The sequence below is a fragment of the Tachypleus tridentatus genome, chromosome 13, assembly GCF_004210375.1.
Source record: "Tachypleus tridentatus isolate NWPU-2018 chromosome 13, ASM421037v1, whole genome shotgun sequence".
In the NCBI taxonomy this organism is placed as follows: Eukaryota; Metazoa; Arthropoda; class Merostomata; order Xiphosura; family Limulidae; genus Tachypleus; species Tachypleus tridentatus.
The window spans coordinates 22130584-22156293 of record NC_134837.1 but is presented as its reverse complement, the minus strand read 5'-3'; the positions used below and the strand labels follow the sequence as shown (position 1 = coordinate 22156293).

At 31.8% G+C, this 25710-nt stretch overlaps 1 protein-coding gene across 9 annotated transcripts in view; it reads right to left on the bottom strand.

The window, feature by feature from the left end:
- FANCI (Fanconi anemia complementation group I) overlaps positions 1 to 25710 on the bottom strand; it is a 140791-nt gene that overhangs the window by 91371 nt on the left and 23710 nt on the right. For 7 of the 9 annotated variants that reach the window (XM_076474380.1, XM_076474378.1, XM_076474382.1 and 4 more), the window contains 4 exons: positions 12935 to 13020; positions 11822 to 11947; positions 8518 to 8559; positions 42 to 165 (listed from right to left, as the gene is read on the bottom strand). In XM_076474380.1, the coding sequence (XP_076330495.1) occupies positions 42 to 165; positions 8518 to 8559; positions 11822 to 11947; positions 12935 to 13020 (378 nt within the window). Of the gene's footprint in view, positions 1 to 41; positions 166 to 8517; positions 8560 to 11821; positions 11948 to 12934; positions 13021 to 25710 lie in introns of those variants that run through there. The other 2 variants (XM_076474383.1, XM_076474386.1) reach the window with 2 other exon arrangements.

Here is a 25710-nt window from a genome sequence, read left to right as displayed (position 1 = left end):
TTAAGAAATTAGGAATAAAACTAAAACATTAAAAGTATTACCTTAGCAGCCAGTAACAGGAGTTGATAGGTCAAAGAAGGTGTTTCTTGTAGATCAAGATCTGGTAAAAATTTCAGTAACTTGTCCAAGACCAGCTTTAACTCTTGTTGGCTTAATGGTGTATCCCTAAGAATGTTCATTTCAACTTATCACAGAATGTTCAAGAAGATAATATGGATATTGTGCACTCTATATTTAGAGCTCTTAGAAATTTAACTTAAACCTAAAGACTGTTTATCAGTCTGTTTTGTTTATGTTTTTTTTACATGTATCTCTGTCAAGTGTGAAACAATTATCTGTATATACAACTGATGAAACAAAGAGCTGCTAAGATATGTTCATTGTTAAATCACTGCATAAAAATATAAAATTAAGAAAATGTATGTATATTTATCTAATTTTACTTCATATATTGAAACATTATGATACTAAATTATGCTCAGAAACACTTATTGAACAATCAAATATTTTGACACTCTTAATTTGTGTTTATAAGTTTACCTAACAAACTTGAATATGACTTCTATAGGTTCAATCGTTTAGGGGAAAAAAAAAGTATTACACGTTTTTGAGTTTTCTCCTCTTTTTTACAGTTTTCACACCCTGGATTATTGAGAATTTTAGGATCATTGCATTAACCCAGTACTAGCAGACACAAAGAAACAATCTGAAAAAAGTGTCTATGTTTATACAACTGTTACAAATGATGCATCTTATTCATAAACAACAATAACAGAGCTATCATCTAAACAAACATTGTGGATGCACTTTTACATTTCTATTCAAAGCAAAACCTCTGAATTCAATTAAACTTTTGTTGTTAGTAGATTTAAGAATTCCAGATGCTTGGCAACCTATAGTATAAGTTATTCAAACACTGAAAATTTAAGAGCATTACTAAAATATAGTTCAAAAACAGTAGATCTAAAAACATATTATTGCAACATTATTTTAAGGACGACCTCAAAAACATTTGTAGCAATAAGATATCCATAAAACTTTTCAAATTTATCTGCATATTCAGCTGGTTTAAGGAATTCTCCCCTATGTGTGCAAATTCTATAAGGATTATTTATCTATACAATGGCATAACTACAGTTTTTGAGCTTCCCCCTCTCACAAACTTTCATAAAGCACCCCCCCCCCAAAATAATATGAGCACAAAATAAATAAATTTGTTTTTGTAACAGATACACATACTAACAGTACTAAAATCAAAATATTTTTAAACAAATTAAAAACAATAAAAATATAAGAACAGAAAAATTAAATATTAACTTCCATTTTTCTTGCCTTCTTGTTAGTAAAAACATCAATGAGATATTTCAGATTAATTCTTTAGCCATTTTACTAAAGAAAGAAAATTTATATGCTCTTGGTTCATATTATTTCGTAAATAAGTTTTGATAGGTTTGAATTTACTGAATGATTGTTACACCGTCATTACAGTCACTGATAAAGCCAAAAAAGTAAAATCTCTGTATTAATTTTGAAAAAGCAAAGTTATATTAACAACAGATCATCTAATTTCTTCAAGCTTGTTGTTTCACTAACCCTTAGACAATGACCACTATCAAGTGATGCTCCTACTTACAACATTCCCACTGTTTAAATTGCTTTTTTAATGAAAGATAATACTTTTATCAGTTGTAACAGAAATTAGCTAGACAAAATCTCACTATAGATGAGTTGTAAATTTTTTTTTCCAATCACATTACATCAACTTGCTTTATTTAGATAGTTACAGAAAACTAAACCACTTTGTTATTTTGTCCATTCCAGTAAAACGTGTCTGTATGTGCATATTGACAATACTTATACTATAGTTAAAAGCAGTAACTTTGAATATCTCTTCTCTGTTGGTGCATCAATAAGTTGGTTTAGGTCTACTGTTTGCATTATTTACATTAAGAAAAGCAATTTCTGTTTTTTAGGTTTGCAACTCTAAGTGTAACAAATTTCTCCAACAGCAGTAGCTGCTCTTTCTTAATCTCTTAATTTGCATGTTTCCTTATAGAAATTGTTTTAGGTAATGTGCAGTACTTGTCCAGTTATATAAAAAAAACCTCACTTGCACCAGAATCCTCACAAAGTCTCTAAAAAAAATAATTACAATAGCTAAACTGCTTGAAAAATGGATAAAAATGTATTATTTGGTATTAATGTTAAAACCTACTCTCAGCATAGTATGACAATGTAGATTTCTCTATCATAGATACATTGAGCAACTTTTTTTTGAATAAATATAGTATGTTCTGTTCATGATCTTCCTGTAGTTTTTAATCCAAGATATGTACTTTTCTTTCACTGGCCACCAATCACTAAATACAGATTTCTCCCACATTTTAGAGCAAATGTGATTAAATCCATTCGAGTGGATAAACAAGAGTTACATTCAAAATATTCACTACTTTAACATCACTATAAACAATTAAATTTACCATCAGTATATAGTTTATAATTCAAGTTTTAATATTATCAAAGTTTTAATCTGTTAATTTCAAGAGGAAATGCTTAAATAAATTATCAAACAATGATTGGCAGTTCACTACACTTCTTTGTGCAAAAAATGCTTTCTACCAGCCCCAGTATGATGCCATGCATTAAATATATATTTGACACATATAGTATAGATAGTAATAAGGCAAAATCAAATTTTACAGCATTCAATATATATTTCTCTCTGAGGAAAATAATAGATAAAATATAAAGTTGATCAGAAAAACAATGTAATGTATCAATAGGTTCTAGAGGTTACTCAAATAAAATATGAAAACAGCAAGGTACAGAGAAGTTTCTATTTTTTGTATGACTAACTCAATAAAAATATCATAAATTCACTGGCAAACATTTTGTAAGAATACACTTTCAAAACATTTGACATTTTGACAGTTTTATTTCTAAAAACATGTTGGAAATGTATTTAGACAGTTTTAGAGATTTCACAAATAAAATATGAAATTTTAGGATGAGAAAAAGTATTTTTAATCTTAACATGAAAATTACTTTTCACATAGACTATTCAAAACAAATCCTCACTATAATCATGCAAATCTTTATTGCAGTTTATTAAAAATGCTTCACAAAAAATATAATTTTTTATATGTGAAAAACTTGTAATGTTAACTGACAGACTGTCAAGTCAAATTCTGTAAAGATATAGACACTAAATTGAAAGTTAGAAGTATTAAATCTATAAAGATTTTAGATGAGTACAAAGAGGTTATGTGATTGGTCAAATTAATCAAGCCTATATGTTGAAAGAGAGTTAACTAGTGCTCTAACAGCCAGTACAGATTGTAAATGAACTAGGTATCACTGATTATTCCATTTTCATACTACCATCTTCACATATCAGTAACTTAACCTTAAAGTTCTAACTATTCTAACTTCAAGGTTTAGTGAAGTGACTGTTTAACAATAATACCAATTATATCTAACATACATCTACAATAAAGCAAATGAATATTAAATAAACAGAATATTAAACTCAAAGACTTGTTGCATTTATTTGTGTTAACCCTTTGCATCAATACCTAGCTCCTTTGTGCTTGTTATGTCTTTCACATTGTTACATTCAAACTTTAACTTGTTTATTAAAGTCAATAAGATTGGCAGGAAAAAAAAATATATAATTTGACCTTCCAAGTTTTATCTTCTTAATTTCAGAAAGAAATATTTACAAAATTCTCAATCTTAAAATTTTTGTTTCATGTGATTATATCTTGTGTTACTTTGGCTTTTCAATAGAACTGCATTACTTAAAATTGGCAAACGAGTGACCTTTTTTGGGTTTGAGTGCCTAAAGTATTTGTTTTTCTTGCAAAATATGGCAACCTGAGAGTTACTCACCACCATAAAGTTAATAGTATAATCAGACAAGGGTTAGCTCTGTTAAGGTATAAAATATATTAGTAACAGTCTAGATGTTTAATATTTGAATATTTCTATTAATGGTAAATAATAATCTACACTTTATTGTACAATTAATGTTCATAAACAAAAAATTAGGTCAGTAACATCTTTATGATTAAGCCTACATCATAAACAAAGGCATAAATAGAAATCTATAAATGAGTACAGACATGTTGGAATTCTAAGGGCACACATGCTTGGAAAAAATTTGTAATTTTCAAAGAAAATGGTGAACTTTGTTAGTATATGAAATTATCACTTTAACCTAACTAATCAGGTTTCTAAATTTTATGATTTAATTATATCTATGGCTCTCAGTTTAAAAAAAATTAACCAAATTTAGGAGAAAAAAAATGTCAGAGCTGAAAAATGTGATTATATACCAATAACACAATCTAAGAACTTCTGATTAAAAAAATATACTTGTAAGGGAAATATGTAAAATGAATTGCCAGGAATATAAACATAGAAATAAAGGAAACTGTTCTGCTTGTGGCATTTGTAGATGCTGCTTACCTTAAAATTCATGCTCAAATAAAGCAAATCACAGCATCTGAAAGTTGAAAAGGAAGAGTAATGAGAAAGACAAGTGCCCTGATAGGTCAAAATGAAATTAGAGTAGAAGGAAGCCAGGAGTATGATATTAAGTCTGACAAAGATGGAAACACTGAAGTCTCTAAAGCCATTACTGCTATATACAGTTCTATCTTTTTTCATACTTCATGAATTTCAAATCTGAAAAAAATATTCTAAATAGTAGAGTCAAGTAGTTTATTTCTACCAAACAGTGCCTTCTGGAACTTACTATTTGAAAACATGGCATGATGCCAAGACAGGTCGGTTTTTTATTAATGGAGATCTTATAATAATAATAAATAAAGAATACACGTGAAAAACTAGAAATATGGTACTTACCTTGGCCTTCTTAATTTTTCTGGTTGATGAAACTTAAGCCTGTTTTCTTATACCAATGGTACTATTACACTAAATAATTTTTATTTAAATAATAAATCTAAGAACACAAAATAACAACAACAACAACAAAATAATGTCCTAAATTATCATATTTTTTTTTACTTTTTAACTACAAGATAAGAGCCATTTAAAATTCAGATAAGCTTGTAAATGCATTTCCTATGGGAAAAAGGGTGTCAAAACTAGAAGCACAACATACAATTCCTTGTACAAAAATCAATGCAGTATTAGTATATCATTTGATTGATTATAACTGTGGTTTTCTAATGATTATAAGAAATATGATATAAAATATCCGAGAGAGAACTACTGGCAATTTGTGAAAGAGATGTGACAAGCAAGTGGGTCATATTTTCTAGTTTCTGGCTTCTTAAACAGATAAAACTGAAGGCTATAAAAATTTCATTCTGCTTGAGTAATAATATATTACAATGAGTAGTTTATGTTAAAATCTGTACTTCTTGAAAGAGTGATAAATAAAGTACAGAAGACTGAAGATCTAGAGAACAAACGTCCCAATTCTCATACAAGAGAAGACAGAGTTTTTAAAAAATATTTCCTTATTAAATTAAAATCTTAAAACTTACATAATATTAAAATTTGATTTATTAACTATGTTTTGATGATCAATTTATTCATACACATTTAAAATAAAGTAGTTCAAATACATTTTGAATGTAACTCTGTGAAAGGTTACGACATACACACTTTGCCCTAGCCAACAGAAAAGGGCAGATCTTCTAAAAAAAGTTCACAGATGATAGCATTTACATTCAAGTAGAAGAGTTCTTAGAGTGAAAACAAGAGTTCTTAGTCTTCTATAAGATGTTGAAAAAGGAATAAATATAATTTGGCTAATTCTCAGAGAATATTACACTGCAAGCTGTAAAAATACTTGAAAACATCCAAAATACAGTTAAAAATTTTTAGTAACCTTTAGGCTAGACACTTAAAACAGCTTATACCAAAAGGAAAAAAAAAATGAAGATTAATTTTCACTCAAGCAACACACTGGAATATTATGTTATTTTCAACTTACAGTTTCAAAGCATCAACTAAGCCACTGATAAATTAATTGTGCTAATAAGATACCACACCTGTCATTTAATAACAAGATCAAAATACTGATCAAACAAATTTAACCAAAAACCTTTTGTATGAAGTATCCTAGAAATAGTTTGATGCATTTTTGTAACACATTAAGAAAAAAAACTAATTTGGAAAGAAATGGATAAATGTACTTGCATATTGCTTCTTGAAACATTTTGCAACAAATGCCCAAGACAAACAACAACCACTTTTTTTTTTCCTATGTGATCCACTGTTCAGACTGCTTAAGTGTAACTCTTATATCCACATATCCAAAGAAACAGATAAAAATTAACTTGAAAGAATCTTATCTATCATTAATTCCATGGAGATACTGCACAAGTGAATAAAGTTTAGAAGGCAAGTCCCAAACTATTTTATCACAAAAGTATTGCTTAAGTGAATAGGATATGATGCTAGTGAGGATGGCAACATCTATTTCATTTTTTCACAGTTCACAGATTACACAAGGCCACAAAGGAAGCACATAAAGAGAATGGTCTTATTAGATTGCACATCCTACATACCTAATACAAAGAGCAGAGAGAAATGAAATGTAATAAAGCATGCCATAACAGGCATGATGTAATCATATGCCACTTTAAAAGAAACTGAAAATACTGCTGGGTAACAAATTTTAAAATGACACAAGAGATATCCACAATGGTGTTGGGAACTGAAAATTGTGAGCTTCTCTTGTCATTTATCACCTTGCAAAGTTTAATAATACAGTTTATGTATTCAAAATTATAACATCAGTAAAGCATGTTAATGAACAAAATTAGAACAATTTCTACTGGAAAAAGCTGAAAGTTTTATTCTTGTTCAAGTTGTTTTTTGCACTGTGGTTTTTAACATCTTTATTTAACCATTTCACAATGGGCTCAGTATAATATACACAGGTTCTTCTACACATTTGCACATATTAAGAATATGCACTATAACTCTTGATACAGTAGGTGTATTTCAAACATTTTATACACAAAAAAAATCAGATTTTTTAGTGAAATATTTTTACTAAAAGATTTGTTTGTGAAAATAGAGTCTGTTTCTTTGCTCATCTGAGTGCAAAGGGATTTTATGTTTTAATTTTTAAAAAATATTCTTTGTCCCAAACATCTCAAATGTGTAATCTCTAAAACCTCCTAAATACATTTCAAATGTTGGTTTCCAATAAAACATTTATATTTTCTATACTCTAACTATGTAGGGTCTTTCACTTAACCAACCTCATAACCATTATAAAAAATTAGGAAATAAATATAAATTATGCTTTTCATACTAAAACGACTACATATTATAACACACAAATACTACTATTTAGCCTAAGTAGCTTAAGTCTCATAATGCTATATATGAGTATATATATTTATTATTTTTTATTATACTGGTCTTCCAGTCATGCCTAGTTGACATTACATCACTTGCATTGACATGGTACATGTTCACTCAGGTCATGTATCAGTAATAAAAAACTAACCTTTCATCTTCCCTGTCTTGGCTGTGTTTTAGTGAACTAATATTTTGTAATATACATTATATATACATATAATTATTATTTAGAAATTATTAAACTAAATAAGTTTAAATATAGAACAATAAATCAAGAAGTAAAGAATTAGCTATTCCCGCTGCAACCTTTTTGCTCAGTTGTTACTGGACATATGTTGCCAAGCCTTTTACAATTTCACACATTGAGGATATCAAACAAAATATTTTTTTAGGTTTCATATATATAAATAGCAAAAAAATCATAAATAACTACTTTGATACCAGAATTCCACTATAATTTATTAAGCTTAGTAACTACGATTTTTTTTATTTTAAAAAATATGAAACTTTGAACAGATTAAAGACATAACCTACCTCCTTGAAAACTTGGATTGAAACAAGGCAGTAGCTTTTTAAAAGATTAAAATGGCTGAACAAACCACTATGAAGACATTCTAAGTTGTCAATTGGTTATTCACATCATATACTGTAGTAAGAGTATATAAGAAACCATTTCAAAAAAATGGAAAAAAGTTGATAGGAGCCACAGTGTTTGATTCAATATATAAGCCATATCCCAGCAAAATATAAAGATATGATGGCTTTATAAAGACATGGTCTTTGAACTCTGACAAGTTACGAAAGGGTTAAATAGCAACAAAAACAACAATATCCATCACTTTGATGATAGTTGATGAAATCACAAACATAATTCACAGTACTTTCCATACAGAAAGTAGTAAAGACTAACCATACTCTTTCCCTTCATTATATTTTCAAATTTTAGCACAACTAATGTATATTGGGATGTTCCCTGTAATTTGAGTTTGTAAATTATTTTAGTTGTATTTCTATACCAAACCTTTGTCAGATGAGTTGCTTTCCTTCTAATTTTCATTATGAATTTGAATTCTCTTTATTAAGTATACATATAATAGTATGAACACCATGACTTTCATTTCTATTTTATTATTTTCTGCAAAGTAAAGTTAAAAACAAGATATTTACCTGAACATTGAAGCCAAATGCACAGCAATCTTAGGATTCCACCTGCCAAACAGTTTTGCAAACTAAATATCAATTTTAACTCATTTACTTCTAGATAAATAAATTAATAATTTTAGATCAATTTTTTCCAATATATATTGTATAAAATAAAATGGAAATCAACAAATTATTGACACATACTTTGCTGATAGCTAAATCACTATCTGCACATTAGTTATGAAATGAAAATATATGGAAAAATAATATGACAACAAGCTGTACATATGAATTGTTGCTACCTGATACATCATACCAACTAGTTTGGAAGTATTTACTTGAAGCAATATCATTACTCAGACATATCAAAATTTAGTTTTCAAAATGTTTAAACTTTTAATTAATTCTTAGCTCATGTGCTAATCTAAATATGACAATATACACACATATATATAACTGATATTATATTTATATTGATATTTACTCTGTAAATCAGAGTAAAACTAAGTCAAGTGAAACACAGAATAATTTACTTTCAACCAGCTACATCCAATATTAAAATGTAATGCAATTGTTACCACAGAAACTCTGTCAAAGTACAATATAATTAAGTTATTAATAAGAGCAGAATTAAAAATAGTGTAACACAGAAACACATTAACATAAAATATTTATATCCAGTATTACAAATGTTGCAAAAAATTGAGCTTCATAAATGTTCATTACTTTGATAGCTGTTTAAAATCAGTGACTGAAGTGATTTTATATACTATATTCAAAATTACAATCATGTATGTTCAAATTAAATTTTACAGTTGCTAAATATTATTACAATATCTCTATTGTAAGATGAAACAATTTACTCAATGTTTTCAACAACAGTCCCAAACAGATGTTGTAAATCTTAAACATACTCGCTATTATACACAAAATTACACAGTCATACAAAACAAACCTGCTGGCTAATAATGTGTTATGAAACACAATATAATATGTTGTTATGTGTTGTTTGCATTTGGATTTCATGCAAAGCTACACAAAGGCTATCTGTGCTACCCATCCCTAATTTAGCAGTGTAAACTAGATGGAAGACAGCTAGTCATCACAACCCACTGCCAAAAAATAGTGGGACTGACCACCACATTATAACACACCCACAGCTGAAAGAGTACGCATATTTGGTGTAATGGGGATTCAAACCCATGGCCCTTGGATTAGGAGTTAAGTGCCTTAACCACCTGGCTAAGCTAGGCCTGATATTGTTAAGTCTGCTAAAAAGTTGTTTCTAATCATAACCTATAGTGTTTACAGAACAAAACAAAATAACAGTTGGTTATAAATACGTACAATCAGTCATGCTGACATTTTAAATATTATTATTATTATAAAATTAGAGATGACTATATCTAGGAATCTGACTGTTCAGCTATTTCTCACATAAGGTTCACATTCCCAATACTATACTTAGCACTTATGGATAGTTATATATACTCCTTAATCCAGAGAAATATATCCTACTTTAGTTTTTGTTTCTATTTTTAACTGTTACACACCACTAGTTACTAACTTGTTTTTAACTATAAAACTTTTATGAATAGTCCTATAAAATACTTGTAATTTCCTATTTAATTGTTTCCTTCATGTATGTTACCAAAAACCACTTTATAATTCTTTCTTTATTTGTCTTCTAAATTTTTTATTTTTACTTGTGTGTATTTGTGTAAAACTAAAATATTTCATGATATAATTAAGTTGCTTGGATCCATAAATGGAGTAACTTGCACAGACACAATAATACCACAAGATATCTTCCATTTAATTTTACTCAAATCATTTTAATAAAGTTGTTGAGCTTTGTGCCATATATAAAAGCCAGCATATGTTTTCCATAACAACCTTAGTTCCAATTAGGGGTTTTATTGCTTAGCAACAAAAGTGTGTGTTTTTATAGGATAATTTAAAAGTTATGTTTTACTATTAAGGGATGTTAAAGTTTTATAACCATTATGGGATGCTATAGTGCTTTTTTTAAAACTATTATGGGATAACATAGTGTATTTTTTTAAAAACTATTATGGGATGATATAAAATGGTTTTAAACCATAATGAGGTATTAGTGTTTTATTTAAATTATTATGGAATATTATAGTGATTTTTAACTGTTATGGAATATTATATAATGGATAATGTTTCCTTATACATAAATAAACTAACAAACAATGGATACAGAGACATACAACTAAAGGGTTTTTTTTACTATTTTCTATAACAAATTTATTTTAAATAAACTTTCAATCATGTAAAAACTCCTTACTTAGAAGTCATTAACTTATCAAGGGTGACCTTAAATAACTAACTCAGTTTAAACAAAACAGTTTTTCACTCACTACATTATAATTGTAAAGACCAACGTACAGTAGCTTAGGCTGCTTCAGGTTTCCTGTACTATACTTGAATAAATCCTTTACAATTTACAAGCAAGTTTTCTTACTTGCATTTTCATATTTTAAGATCTTTATATGGGTAATAGTTGGTAGTACTATATTATAGAAATCTTGTGTGGTTTTGTTTCTTCTTTTAAATCTTAAATAACTTTAAGGGTAATTGCCTTCCCCATCTGGCTGCAGACAGCAAAAAGCATTATGTGAGATGCTGGGGGTTTAGGAACTCACCTCTACATCCTTGTTTTGATTTTCCATGATGATCAACTTCTTTAATTTCAAAAGTTTGGATTTGGTTTGATAGATATAATATCCCCAATGCTTTTTTTTTTTTTGGGTGCTATTATCACAAGTTTTAATCATTTACAACTGCAGATTGTTAACCAGAAATGGAAATAAATGCATAAATTATAATACTTTTTTCAATTATTTAATAGTGTTGAGTTAAATTGCCTGTTAGCAATAGCTGAAATTTATTGTTATTGAACTATTTATCTATTTATTTATATATAAGCCAATACTGATTTACATAAGATACACACTTGATGAAAATGTGTTACATAAATATACTATAATGTTATGTTTTTAGTCAAAAACACTTGCTGACAATGTGTTTATAGCCACACACATACCTATCAGCAACATCTGTAGTCACACACACTTTCTTCCAAATTTCTTCTCATGAAATCATTCTACAAGTGTAAGCTGTTGTAAAAGTGCACGTGTTTATAACATTTATAACAAACACCTATCTATGAAGTGTTTACAGTTCAACACACCTGGTATATTGTTAACCTCTTTCAGAGTTGCTCAAATGATGTAAACAGCTGCAGATTCTCATTAAAAACAATCAACAATACTAACATAAATTACAACTTAAACCTTACTTGTTTGAGCACAAAGAATGAACTATGTCACTTTTATACTGGGCTCCTGACATCTCATTTCCTTCAAAACAAATTACTTCTCGAGATGCTATAGTTGCCAAAACCTTTGGAACAAGTTCAAACCACCTGCAAACAGTATCATATCAGAAAATAATTAAGAAAACAAACCTATTTTGAACACATGTTAAATTTATAAAGCATAAACCTCATGAAAATAACATTACTTAAATCCTAATTTCTCTAACTTTGGTTATTAAACATTAAAGATAAGGTTGTGATGATCAGATTTCAATCAGCAGCCTATATTATTACTTAACTATTAATTGGTAACTAATTAGTCACTACTACCTACAAGTTTAAAAAACTTAGTTAATAATAAGACATAGGTGATTGTATAGATTACTAATATTACAATATTTGGCTATTATGTTTTGTAAGATATAAAATTTAATTTCCAATAGATAAGACTCATACATAAAGAAAAGCATTTGCAAAGTAACCAAATTTGTTAAAATTTAAAGTTTTGCAATAATTCTTGATTTCTTTATAATTTTGTTTAATATTAATCTCACAATGTAATTTACAATACTGTTTTCACATTTTGACTAACATAAGACATTCACAACATACTATTCATCTTTATTTCTTGCTATGTATTTTGTTTATGCCAGTAAAAATCTCTTTGAAAAAATTTCTTGCTATTCAGGAACCAATTCACTGCACAGCCATTTCAGTTATATCTCAACAAGCAAAATCAAACCTATTCAAACAAATATCTAAATATTGAATGTCAGATGTTATCTAACAGTACATAGAACATCATCATTCTAATTCTACTGAAATAAAAGATACCCTTTTTTTCCATGTTCTTCAACATACTTTGTAATCAGTAACACTTTATATCAAGTAGAAAACTCTATTAACAACAAATTGACAAATCTAACAAACACTAAATCCATTCATTATTAATTTAGCTAATTTAACATGCTGATAAAATTTCAACATGAAAAATTACTTATTTTTACCAAGGTGAAATCGGTGCTTCACTGCAGCATAAGTACAAGCAAAAATTAATTGAAACTAATCAAACATTATTGATTATGAAGGCGTTACCTTCCATTTAAGTTTTCTCCGTTTTTGATGCTATCCACAAAACTATCTGCTAATTCTGTTAAACAGCTAACATGCAAGAAGTCTGTCTGAAAAAAAATGCATATATGCACGTTATTATTTAAAATACTGGAATAAAAAATATTTGAAGTTCAGCTGACAAAGTTACATGCAGAAAAAAAGTTTTGACCAATTTATTTAATTTACATTTTAACACACACTAATCAGATATCTAGAAGAAAATTTCCACAGTTTATAAACTTGTTTCAAAAGCTTCACTTGACAATTTACACTGCTTATGCTAATGAAAAGAAAGTTTCCAGAAAGTGCTTTCAAAAAGCAAGCATTGGGTTGGACTTGGAGCAGAGGTTTTAGATGTGTAAACATCTTGGAAGATTGTTCCAACTAAGGTGGTTCTACTGAAACTACTGATATGAACTTTGTTCTCTCCTTCAAAAGGTTCAAATCTATCACTACATATTTAATCATCTCAAAAACAGCCTTTGTTTCAGTGTAGATGTCCAACATCTCAATGATAGTGTGTTGCTTCACTTAAAATAATCCCTGTGAATGTATTTACAATAAAACATTTACAATCTTCTGCTGTCATGGAGGGACATGCCTTCATCTACAAACATTGTCACATTGCAAATCATCCTTAAAAGTGGCTAAGTCCTCAAATATTCCTCTCTTTCAATCTTTGAACTCAACTTAAATAAATTGGTTTTGTAACAGGTTGAAACACTGATGCAATTCAGCTACAACTGTGTTCCAGCCACATTGTCATTCCTTGTCCAACTGCTTGAACAAGACAAAATTACAAGCCAACCAAACTTATTAGTTGTATAGCCTATCACTAAGCCCATCTATTCTTAATGAAACAGTCCAGATCTTCCTTCATAGTTCTCATGAATGTTATGAAAATGCTTCAACCACTACCATTAACCTATAGCCATGAGAGTAGAATATTTCTAGTAACACCTTAGCCAATAAATATCAGGTACACCTGGGGTTAGATGTTACACATTTCTAGTTTTTGGTACATTTATGAGCATGTTTTTTCCAAAACATAATATCACAAATCAACTAAATTATGAAGCACGTAATGCCTCAGCACACACTTAAATAACTTTTTCACCTACAATCAACATAAAATGTAGAGTTCCTTTCAACATCATTTCTTCCCATGAAGTTGTGAACAAAATGTTTCATTCTAATAATATTAAGAAGAGATAGGTGGATCACAAAAATGGATAGATGGCTTTGTGTTGCAAATTGAAAAAAATAATAATTGTGATACTAAATAAAATTAGAAAAGAAATCTTTCCAATGGAAGTGAAGGAAAGATAACATGCTTCATTATAATTGTTGCAGGCCTAAGTAATGCAATACTTTATTAATATTCAGTAATTATTTATCTCACTGTTTGAAATTTTTGCCTTATTTTTATAACTTGTTTTTCTACTTTTCACCTAACTTATATTCTGATATTTATTGTATAGGTAACAGAAACAAACATTTGTTTGTGCTGTCCAAAAACCTTTATACCAATAACACTATCTATCCCCTTGGTATTAACAGTACACTATGCCATTCTTATATTACAAAACTCCTGAAATATTTTACTACACACCCTTATAAAGACAAATATCTGCTTATATTCACTGTAAAAAGTACCTTGAGTTCTCAGAAAATAAAAACTGAAAAGTCCTTTGAGAATGTTGGTTTGTCAAAATTATCAATAATCATTGGCAATCACAAGCTATAATAAATTTTCTTAGGATCTTATCTTGTAATTTAATTTGTCCTGTGTATCAATTTAGCAAGTTTTGTTTGATCTGTTTTGCAGAAATTCTGCTGTAACTCAGTCTGGATGGATTGAACAATAATTGCAAAACATCTCAATATCAAAAGTCACTCAAAAGCTTAAAAAAATAAGGTTTACAATGTACTTTCAGCTGTTAAGTGTTTCAACAAATCACCTGTCAAAAAGTATACAATAATCAAGTGTTTATCCAACAAGATCTTGCCATCTTAACACAACAAATAACAAGACAGTCACAAAACAAGAAACATCACTTCTTTTCAATCACTGACTTCTCAATCAACTGACACTCCTATCTGCTTAATCCCAGCCATAATAATTAGATGATCTTCATTTTGGTCAATCATCAAATAGAACTTCTTCACCTGACTATTCATCATAAAATATCTATTACTAGCCTCTTTCTCTCCACCAGCTGCTTTCAATTTGTTACCCTACTTTTGTGCTTCTTATTCTTAGAGTAATCAATTCTGACTAGCTCATTAGTGATGTGGAATTTAAGCTTCTCAATGTGTTAGACATATAAATGTTACAGGATGGCTGTAACATAATTCTAAATTGTACTTGAAGATGTCTATCATTTTGCACGAGTAATTCAGCTGGATGTGAAAATGCAATGTTCATGCAACACAGTACAAAACTGGTAACTGGCTGAAAATACAATTAAGACCATATCATGGTTTGTTTTTTCCCCAACAAATTTTCACAAGACTACTCTACTGAAACTAAATAAGCAAATTCTTAGTTCAAAATAACTGTACATAGAATTCATCTGATAAAATAAGTAAATATCCTTGTCACAGTGTGACAGGTATGTAATTTAGTGAAAAAAAACAACAATTCTAGTATTGAAAAAATAAAGACCATACATTTATTATTTGTCACAAAATCTTGTTCAGAGGCTAAAATGATTCTTAAGATGGAAATCAAAGTATTATTAGAAATATCAGAATTAAAGTAACATAAGAAGTATAGATGTTTCTAATTCTATCATCAGAGTGAAAGTTTAAAAATTCATAACTTTGTAAAAATAGGAAAGTCATAAGATTTTAGCAGAATGTTATCTGGAGTTTAGAAAGAGCACATTAAAACAATATGTTTATATCTTATAGTACAAGTTTGAAGAAACTGTAGAAACATGTCTGATGATAAATCAATAAATCACAAACCTGTAATATGCAATATTTAAGTAGCACATGAAGACATGCAGGTTTTTAGTTTTCCCTTTTCAGTGTCCTATAAAGCTAAATTTAATCATAATTAAATAGGAGTCCTGCTTATTCCAAGATTAATGACTTGATGGTGTTACAGGTTCTTAGACTGTTATTAATTCATGTCTTGTAATTTCTCACAAAAACTGTTAAATAAGCAAGTTATTCAGCAATCAGTATTTTCTTCATTCAAAAAAGAACAATGAATATCACATGCCGTGTTTACACAAAATTCTGTAATATACACGCAAAAATGTTTAATCGAACAAAAAAAATAAGAGCAATGCATTTATAAAATGTAGAAAAATCAAGACCTACTGGTCCAAGTTATCAAGTGTTTATTTAATAAAGTAATTTTTCTTTTTATTCTAGCTTTCATGTTGTTTGACTTTAAACTTAGGCTGCTTTAAGAATATCCAAAATACTACATTTTTATTTTGGAGAAGTATACATTTCCCAAAAGAATAAAATGAGTTATAATTATTTGTTTCCCTTGGTTGAACAGACAGTATATAAGTAACTTTGTAGTTATAGATACAACATTTTAGCACTCAGACATAGTCATAAACACACTTATAGTTGGTTGATTTAGTATTTTATGGCACAAAGCAGCTAGGCTATCTGTGCCAAACATCTGGTAAAAAGTTAAAATTAAATTTAGTAAAATTCATAAAAGGAAATTAAGGTAAAACAAAACAAAGCTTTAAAAAAACACAAATAGAATAAAACCAATGTTTGCATCTAGTCTACAACATTAAGAGAAAAACTACAGTAAAACAAGTTGTAAAAGACTTCTTTTAACATAATTGAAATTATCATAACTCACCTGGAAGACTAACTGGAAAATACAAAAACTTCTGTTAGTCACCTGAAGTTGGCCTTTCCAGTCCTGGTTTCAAATTATTTAATGTTATGGCCATTTTCTAATTTCAAATTAAACTAGATGGACTTTGATTCTTAAAAAGAAATCACATTAAAAAATGTATAAAGTATAAATTAAAAAGTTTAAATATCAGTAAAAAAATTAATGGCCTTTAAAAAAACTAAAAACATTTCCAAGGTGAACAGTGTCTCCATCACCAATAACACTGTCAAACATTACGGATAAACCTTGGGACAGAACACGTTTAAAATGGTGCCATCATTGAAAGTCATAACAACAGCAAGAAAATAAAACGTGGCTTATTGTGACGTGAGTGTTACACAGACAACACAATGGTGCATCAGTTCCAGATAAAATAAAACGATAAGTTAAAAAACTGTGACCAATGCATAGTCTAGTTAGAACAACTTCCTCTTTCCGATCCTTATGGAAGCAAGGTGGCCAAAGGCCAATATAGGGTTTTATTTGGAAAAGCTTGTTTTCATATTGGTCACTCCAAGTTGACTGCCAACTGGTACAGAGCCAAGCCTTGAATAAGGACAATAGTCCATGTATGGAACAGGCACATTAGTGATAGTGCCAGAACAAATAGATTAAGCTTCTGTGTCAGCGACATCGTTCCCACGAATACCAATAAGGCCTGGTATCCGGAAAACTTGAAAGAAGTTAAAGAGAAATGAGCTAGTCAGTTTTGAATATCGATGAGAACAGGGTGTGAACTAATATGAAATGATTCCAGGGCCAGTAGAGAACTAAGCAAGTCAGTATAAATAGTGCAGTTTGAGTACTGCTTAGCTTTATGTGATCCAGAGCAAGAGAAATGGCATACAGTTCAGCAGTGAACACAAAAGCTGAAGAGGGGATTCTGTGCACAACCACCAAACTACAACAAACCATGGCAGAGCCCACACAGTCACCTGATTTTGAACCATCTATATAAATAGGAATGGAAGGATGGTGTGAAAGACATTCAGCAAACAGCAGATGGTATTTCCAATCGGGAGTGTCTGCTTTTCTCAGATGACTTAAAGAAAGGTCACATTTAAGGACTGTAAGAAGCCATGGTGGGATAGGCTGACCAGTGGATACAGCAATATTATCCAAGGACAAACCCAATTCATCCAACTGTGCCTGGATACAAAGGCGAGCAGAAGCAATTGTAGATCGTCTGTTCAGAAAAAGTATGGCCCACCAAGGAAGGAAACCTCAACCCCAGGTGGAATGCTTTGGTAAGGAATGAAGTTTTGAAGCATATAGTAAAGACAGTTGCAAATGGAAGAAGTGCTAAAAAGGTTCATGAAACTCTATGTATAGGCTCTGAACTGGGGAAGTGCAGAAAGCCCCAGTGCAGAGCCGAAGTCCTTGATGATGAATGGGGTCCAGCATCTTTAAGTTCGAGGGTCTAGCAGAGCCATAGACCAGTGGTCCATAGTCAAGTTTCGATCAAATAAGAGCACAATATATCTTTATCATAAAACATCAATCTGCTCCCCAAGTGGTGGAAGAGAGGGCACAGAGAATGTTCAGTGCTCTTGTACATTTGACCCTTAGCTGCTTGATGTGTGGTATAAAGGTCAGCTTGAGGTCAAAGATACGCTCCAAAAACTTAGTCTCAAGGACCACAGGCAGCACAACTTCACCAATACAGAGTTCAAAGTCAGGATGAATACCCCGTTGGCAGCAAAAGTGCATGCAAACGATTTTAGAGAGAGAGAAGTTAAAGTCGTTCACTGTGGTCCATTCAGTAAACGAGGAACCAAATAAGACGAGCATTAACCATCTTCTCTAAGGTCTTACAGAGACAGCTCGTCAAAGCAATTGGATGGTAGTTTGAAGGAATCTTAGGATCCTTCCCAGGCTTAGAGAAAGGGAGGGCAATAGCCTAGCACCAGGCATCAGTAAAAACATTCCCCTGCCAGATCCAGTTAAAAACAATCAGAAGAATAGCAAGAGAAGCAGGAGATAGATGGTGCAGAATTTCATAGGGTACATGACTACGTCCAACCGATGTACTGCCAGACAGATGAAGGACCAGTTTGAGTTCCATCAGTGTAAAGGGACGATTATAGAGACAATAAGCTTGAAAGGAAAGAGGTGATCGCTCTGCCAGAGACTTGATGGCTAAGAAGGTGGAGGAAAAAGCAGAAGTGCTAGATACCCATCAAAAACTTTCACCTAGAGTACTGGCAATGCTCTAGGTATCAGCTACTTCCTGACCATCAGAGAGCAAGATCGAGAGGGGGGGCAGAATTATATTGCCCACTGACCTTTCGAATCTTGACACACATGACTTTGGAACTGGTGGTAGAAGATATGCTGATTATGAACTTAATCCAAGATTCCTTCTAGCTTTGACATCTTACCCACTGAGCATGTGTACAGGCCTGCTGGAAAGTGATGAGGTTTGAGAGTGTGGGATATCTATGGAAAGTATCCCAGGCCGGTTTTTGAGCCTTCTGTGCCATGTGGCAGGTAGGGTTCCACCATGGACGAAGATATAGTGGAACAACGTGTTGAGGTTTTAGGAATACATTGAGCATCTGCTTGTATAATACAGTCATCTACTGATGGCAGGATCAAGTTCTGCAAGAGGGCCAGTTTGCATGATCCAACTTCAGCTGAAGTACACAGGTTGAATAGCATTGACCATGGCCAGTCTCTATCAAAATTATAGGAAAATGATCACTGCCTCATGGATTATTCTAAACCCTCCTTGAAAAATGGGAGAATAATGAAGGGGAGCAAACTGAGAGATCAATAGCAGTAAAGGACTGACTAGGTGCATGAAAATAAGTAGAAGAAACAGTATTGAAAAGAGAAGGGTTTTGATCAGAGAGCATACACTCTACAGAGCAACCCCTCCATCCTATAAATATCAGCACTTCCCCAAAGGGAAGGATGTCCATTAAAGTCCCCCAGGATTAAAAAGGGAGACAGAAACTGTTCAATGAGAGCATCAAGGACTGATTAATCATCTCTCTCTCTCTCTAGGCAACAGGTAGAGAGAACAAACAGTGATGATATGACCCAAGGAAACACCTATGGCTACAGCCTCTAAGAGTGTGTCGAGAGGCAAAGGCAAGGTGGGCACATGCTGATCAACCAACAGTGCCACCCTTCCATGCACTCATCCATTACACAGCCTATCATTTCTGTACAAAGAAAAGTGCCAAAAGGTGGCCGTATACCAGCAGGTTTCAGAAATGTTTCCTGTAAGGAAAGACATACAGGATGGTAGGAAGCAACCAGTGTTTTGATGTCATCCAGATTAGAACGTAAACCTCAACAGTTCCATTGTATCAAGGTGGCCATTTTTATTTACGTGTAGGCAAATTGGATATAGATCCCTTCTTTTTATGACCACATCTTTCTTCCTTACTGTCCTTATTTGAGGGAGGTCTATCGACCTCTATGGATCCTGCCCTGGGTCAATTGGGTAGGTCTTTACTGTTGGAAGAGGATTCCAGTGACTGAGAACATGAACGAATGATTAATTTGCTTCTTAGGGTGGGAAAAGAAGATGTATCTGGGAAAATGCCTGTACCCAGAACCAAAGGAAGTGGATCTTGGGAGTTGTTGGAATGTATGTAAGGGACAGAAATGGGTGTTGAACTTCATTCATCAACTTTTTTACCATGGAGGTCAAAAGGCTTTTCATTTGTTTTAAGAACAATTCTTTTGAAGGCACAAAGAGATCTGTCTGCACTACCACTGTAGTTGTGGAACGAAATGCAGCAGCATACATCCAAGATGAAATGGTGGACAGCAACTTTCGAGCCTCAGAATAAGTAATGTTATGAATCGTTTTCAAATGCTGCACCTCTTTTTCTTCCAATCATTTAAGGTAAGAACAAAAGTAGGATGGGTGAGAGCCATTGCAATTGATGCAATGAGGGTCTGTTTCATACTCATAGGCATCATGGTCCTTGCCACCACAACAAGTACATGTCAAGGAACCATGACATAACATATTTGAGTGACCAAACCTCTGACACTGGAAACACTTGAGAGGGTTTGAAATGTATGGCCATACCCTGCAATTAAGATAACCTGCCTTGATGGTGGCAGGTGGATGTGGTGATGTAAATGTCAGAACGAGGATACTGGACGGCATCGTAATTCCACCTTTGCGAGTGGAGATACACCTCACTGCAGAAACTCCTTAAGTGGAGAAACCAGTGAGAATTTCTGACTTGGGGATGCTTTTCAAATCTTTCTCAACAATAACTCCTCATGATGAATTCAAAATAGCACGAGATGTAACCTCAATAGGTATATCCTCAATTGCCTTTGAATGCAAGAGGAGTTCACTGTGTTGAGAGTGGATATTTCCACCAATATGTCACCAGATCAAAACTTCTTTACTAACTTTGGAGAACCAGCAAGTCTCTCTTGTCCTTTCTGAATGAAAAAGGGAGACATTTGCCCTAAAGGTTTGTCTGAAAGAGAATGTGGAATAAGAAAATGAGGTACAACAGGTGTTACACATGTTGAAGATTGCTGCTCAGAATCTTCAAGGCATGGTTGTTTAACTATGGACTGTTTTTCACTATTTTATATAAGTTCTTATTTGGGGGATCCACAATAAAAAAAAAAGGAATATTTCGGTGCCCACTGACCCTACCCACCTGTTGAGAACATCCAACACCGAAACTTGGTTGACCCTAGCCCCAGTGAACCAGCCGACTGACCCAAGGGGGGTCACCCCCAAAGCCACCCACCTACAGAAATTCAAGGCCTAAATGGTGTGTTGGGATTGGACCCCTCAACCACCAGGATCCTCTCCTCCCCTTCACGGGTTGCCACACATGGCAAACATGTGGGTGGATGTTTAGATCCCAGAGGAGGTAAACTGAAAGAACAGAGCCTTCCCTAGGAGGTCCCCTCACCATGTACAGGAATCCACACCAAGGGAAAACACACTTATGAACATATAAAACATTACTGTACTGTCTGTAATAACAAGTCTGTAGAAAGGTACACAATACCATTGGAACTGGTGACTGATCTGATTAGCAAACAAATCTTTCATTGTTTCTAAATGCTAAACAATGCAAGAGCTTAATGTACAGTTTTGCAATATCCAGAATCACATACACCACTGTGCATATGCATAGAGTTTAGATGTCAGGTATTAAATACAGTGGGTGATGCATTAGTATTTACATGTTAGCTGAATTAATCAAGATAATATTACATCAGAAAATTAGTAACTTTGATAAAATATGTAAGAGAAAAAGGAAATATGCTACAAAGTTCAAAATACAAATTATTAAAAAGTTCTTGTTTACATATTTTTTAAATGTAGCATGACTTCTGAAGTATTAACTTATCTTACCTTTTATATTACCTTAAGTAACATTAGTTACCTTTGTAGCTGACAATATGCAAGCAATACATTATGTTTAAGCTACACTATTATTTAAATATACAAGGTAAACACAAACAACTACTAAGACACACTCTAATATTTGTAAGTTGTATCAAAGTAGAACACATGCATAATGTGCTAGACATACCAACATAATTAATAATGGCTAGTATTTCCATTACTTAGAGAGTTGGAATAATTAGATAGTAAAAATCAGAAAAACTAATCATATTTAGTTTGTTATTTTTGTAATATTAGTTGATTTAATTATAATTTTGATTGCTCAATTACAAATTACTTTATGTGACACTAACTGATGCAGTTAATGTCCATGGATGATTGGTTATATTGATTAACTAAGTTAACAGCCTAGCTTTAGTCACTAGGCTCAAACTTTATTCATTTATCTTTTGTAAAAATTATTTTGATGCAAGCCATTTTATCTATTACTTATGTGTTACCTCACATGTATCAACTATTAAAGAATGTTACCATCCTATATATTCTTGTGGACGCTGAAACACATACACAATGAACCGAGAGCCATATATGAGATCCAGTGGAAGTTGTAATTTTCATTTAAATATCAAGATTCAATAATCAACTGGTTGATTATTGAATAAAAATACAGATTTTTGAAGACTCAATGGCCAGAAACATAGTATTTTTTTTGCTCTATCTCTTTGTAAAACAGCTAGTTTTTCAACCTGATACACAAGCAAAATCAAAATATTCATGATTATAGTGATAAACTGTCCTTTGCTCCTTTCTCCAAAGTCCTATTTTGAACATATTATTATAAAAACAAAAATGCATGCATGTGAGCTTCAAACCAGTCGACAGAATTAGAGTTTTTATACGTAGTTTTCACAAAAACAGAATTACTTAAAAAAACAACAGAGTTTAATACTTTTACAAATACACTGAGAGCCAACTGTTGCTCAATCTGTGCAGTACACTAGTATAAAATATATTTCATATTCACCATAAGCAGATTATTCATAGTTCACAAGCTTAACAAGCTTATACTTAAGAATCTGTACCACTAATTCCACTACACCACTGGACTGATGGTCATATAGTAAAGTGCATATTTTCACTACACCTATACTCAACACAATCTGCAAACAATGGACACTGAAATTATCTCCTTAATCCATGTGGATTTCTCTATGAATTCCAAAGTGTATTATCTACTGTTCAGTCAACAAGTCTGTACACAAGCACTGATGCATTAACCGACAGAAAAATGTTGGTCTTCAGTCCACGTGGGAAAATAGGTGATAATGACCAACATCACAGAAAACCTTACTCAGTTTTGAACAGAGGACAAGTTGTATCACAAGTAGTTCTCTGTAGAGGAGAACCAACAATTCTCTGCCAGAGATTTTGTCTTTGTGTGGCCAGTTTCTTCTTTTGACAGAGCATACAGTTAAAAGTCTATACCATTGATCAATGCCTTCACATAAATGCTGGGTCCGACATGGCCAAGCTCGTTAAGGTGTTCAACTTGTAATCCGAGGGTCGTGGTTTCAAATCCCAGTCGCATCAAATGTGCTCACCCTCCCAGCCGTGGGGACATTATAATGTGACGGTCAATCCCACTATTCATTGGTTAAAGAGTAGCTCAAGAGTTGGCAGTGGGTGGTAATGACTAGCTGCCTTCCCTCTAGTCTTACACTGCTAAATTAGAGACAGCTAGCGCAGCTTTGCACGAAATTCAAAAAACAAACATAAATGCTGTTGAAACACAAACATTTTTTTCACATTTAGAACACTCTCTGATAGCCTTTAGTCCTTGCATTTTGTAAAATCTAAAGTATCTTCCATCTTAGAGCTCTGGGAACCATTAGCTGCATTATGTATTGGCTAGCATATCAAAGTGATTCATAATAATGATACATATCATCTTACAATCAAAACTGACTAAACAAGTGTCAAGTATTACAAATGTGAATACTACATTAGCCAGTTTGTGATGATCATGTTTTACTTTACTACATGACAAAACTGCCCATACTGTAGGAGGGACGTTCATGCAGCTGAATTGTAACTGCTCATATGGTTTGTCATTAATAATGCAATATCTGTAAGTGCTGCATAATGTCCAGGAACTGAAAATTAAGCAAACAAATATGATTTCTGAGAATGGCAAGATTATCCATTACTATTTTCCATACTACTGACAAGAGCAGTGTTGTACAACAAAGCTGTACTTTTACATCATTAAGCAGTATCAAATCATACTTTCAGAATATTTTAAATTTATTAACCATATTAGTGTCAAACAGTCCACTCCAATGACAAGTTCCAAATATAAGTTGTGATCATAACGTTCATCAAATACTACAACTGCAAGCAGTTCTTTTGTAATATGGCATCAGCATACAATTTGCACACACATTCCATATTCCATACCATCTTGCACATGTACACTCCAATTTCACTATCACTGGGTGAACTGGTAGTGTCTCAATCAAAAAAGCCAACGCAAGTTCTTTGACCAACTTGTGCTCAATGACTGGAATGCATTCCTGTATCCATACCAAACGTGTACAAGCCTCGATCAAGATATACAATATTGCAAATATTTTAGATAAGTACCCCACAATCAGGGTTAAGTTGAGGGGGTAGCAAACCAGAGTGCTATTCCTGTTGTCAGAAATTGTTGTAAAAATGCTCCTGTTGTTAGAAATTTTCAGGAAAACATTCCTGTCATAAATGTTCAAAGACATACATTCATAAATTTAATGAAAAATATCACATGAACCTCTGGCAGCCCCAAGAACTCCTGTCTCATAGGAGCTGTGAAACTGAGCTTTTATTTATAACTTTACAAAACACAAGCAAGGTCCCCAAAACTATAAATAATACTTCATGATGCCTTGAAAGCTATGAAGTTCTCACACTCTAACACTTGGGACACTATCCTTTCCTGGTTTCAATTACAAACCTACATCCTTGATTCACTGGAATATCATTCTCAGGTTTCCAGCTGTGACCTAAAATATCCTGCCAAATTAATGTATCATCCACATAGGAAAATAAAATCTCCTACTGCATTCCCATTGGATAAAGCTTCATAGATTTCTCAAAAGCAACAGATATGTTACATAAATTAAACAGCATAACATGAAATTCATAAAATCCTTCCCTTTCTTAACAAAAATAAACATTACTGGGTGATACTGACTGTAAATTTGAAAAATATTAAACTCAGTATTCTCAGGTTTTATTGAATGTCACCCTTGTACCCTTTTAAAATTTTTTTCAGATATACTTTGTGTTATTTAAAGTCTAACATCAGTTTTACTCATACTTTTGTATATCTTGTATTAAAAACTAAAATATGTGTTACATTTCTTTTATGCTTCAATGGTAATTTTCTACATGTAGGTTTCTTCTGAACAGAAACTTTTTACTCTCAATCTCTGTACTTGAGTTCAAAGCCTGCTAGACTAATTTTATACTAGTAAAAAAATATCAGTT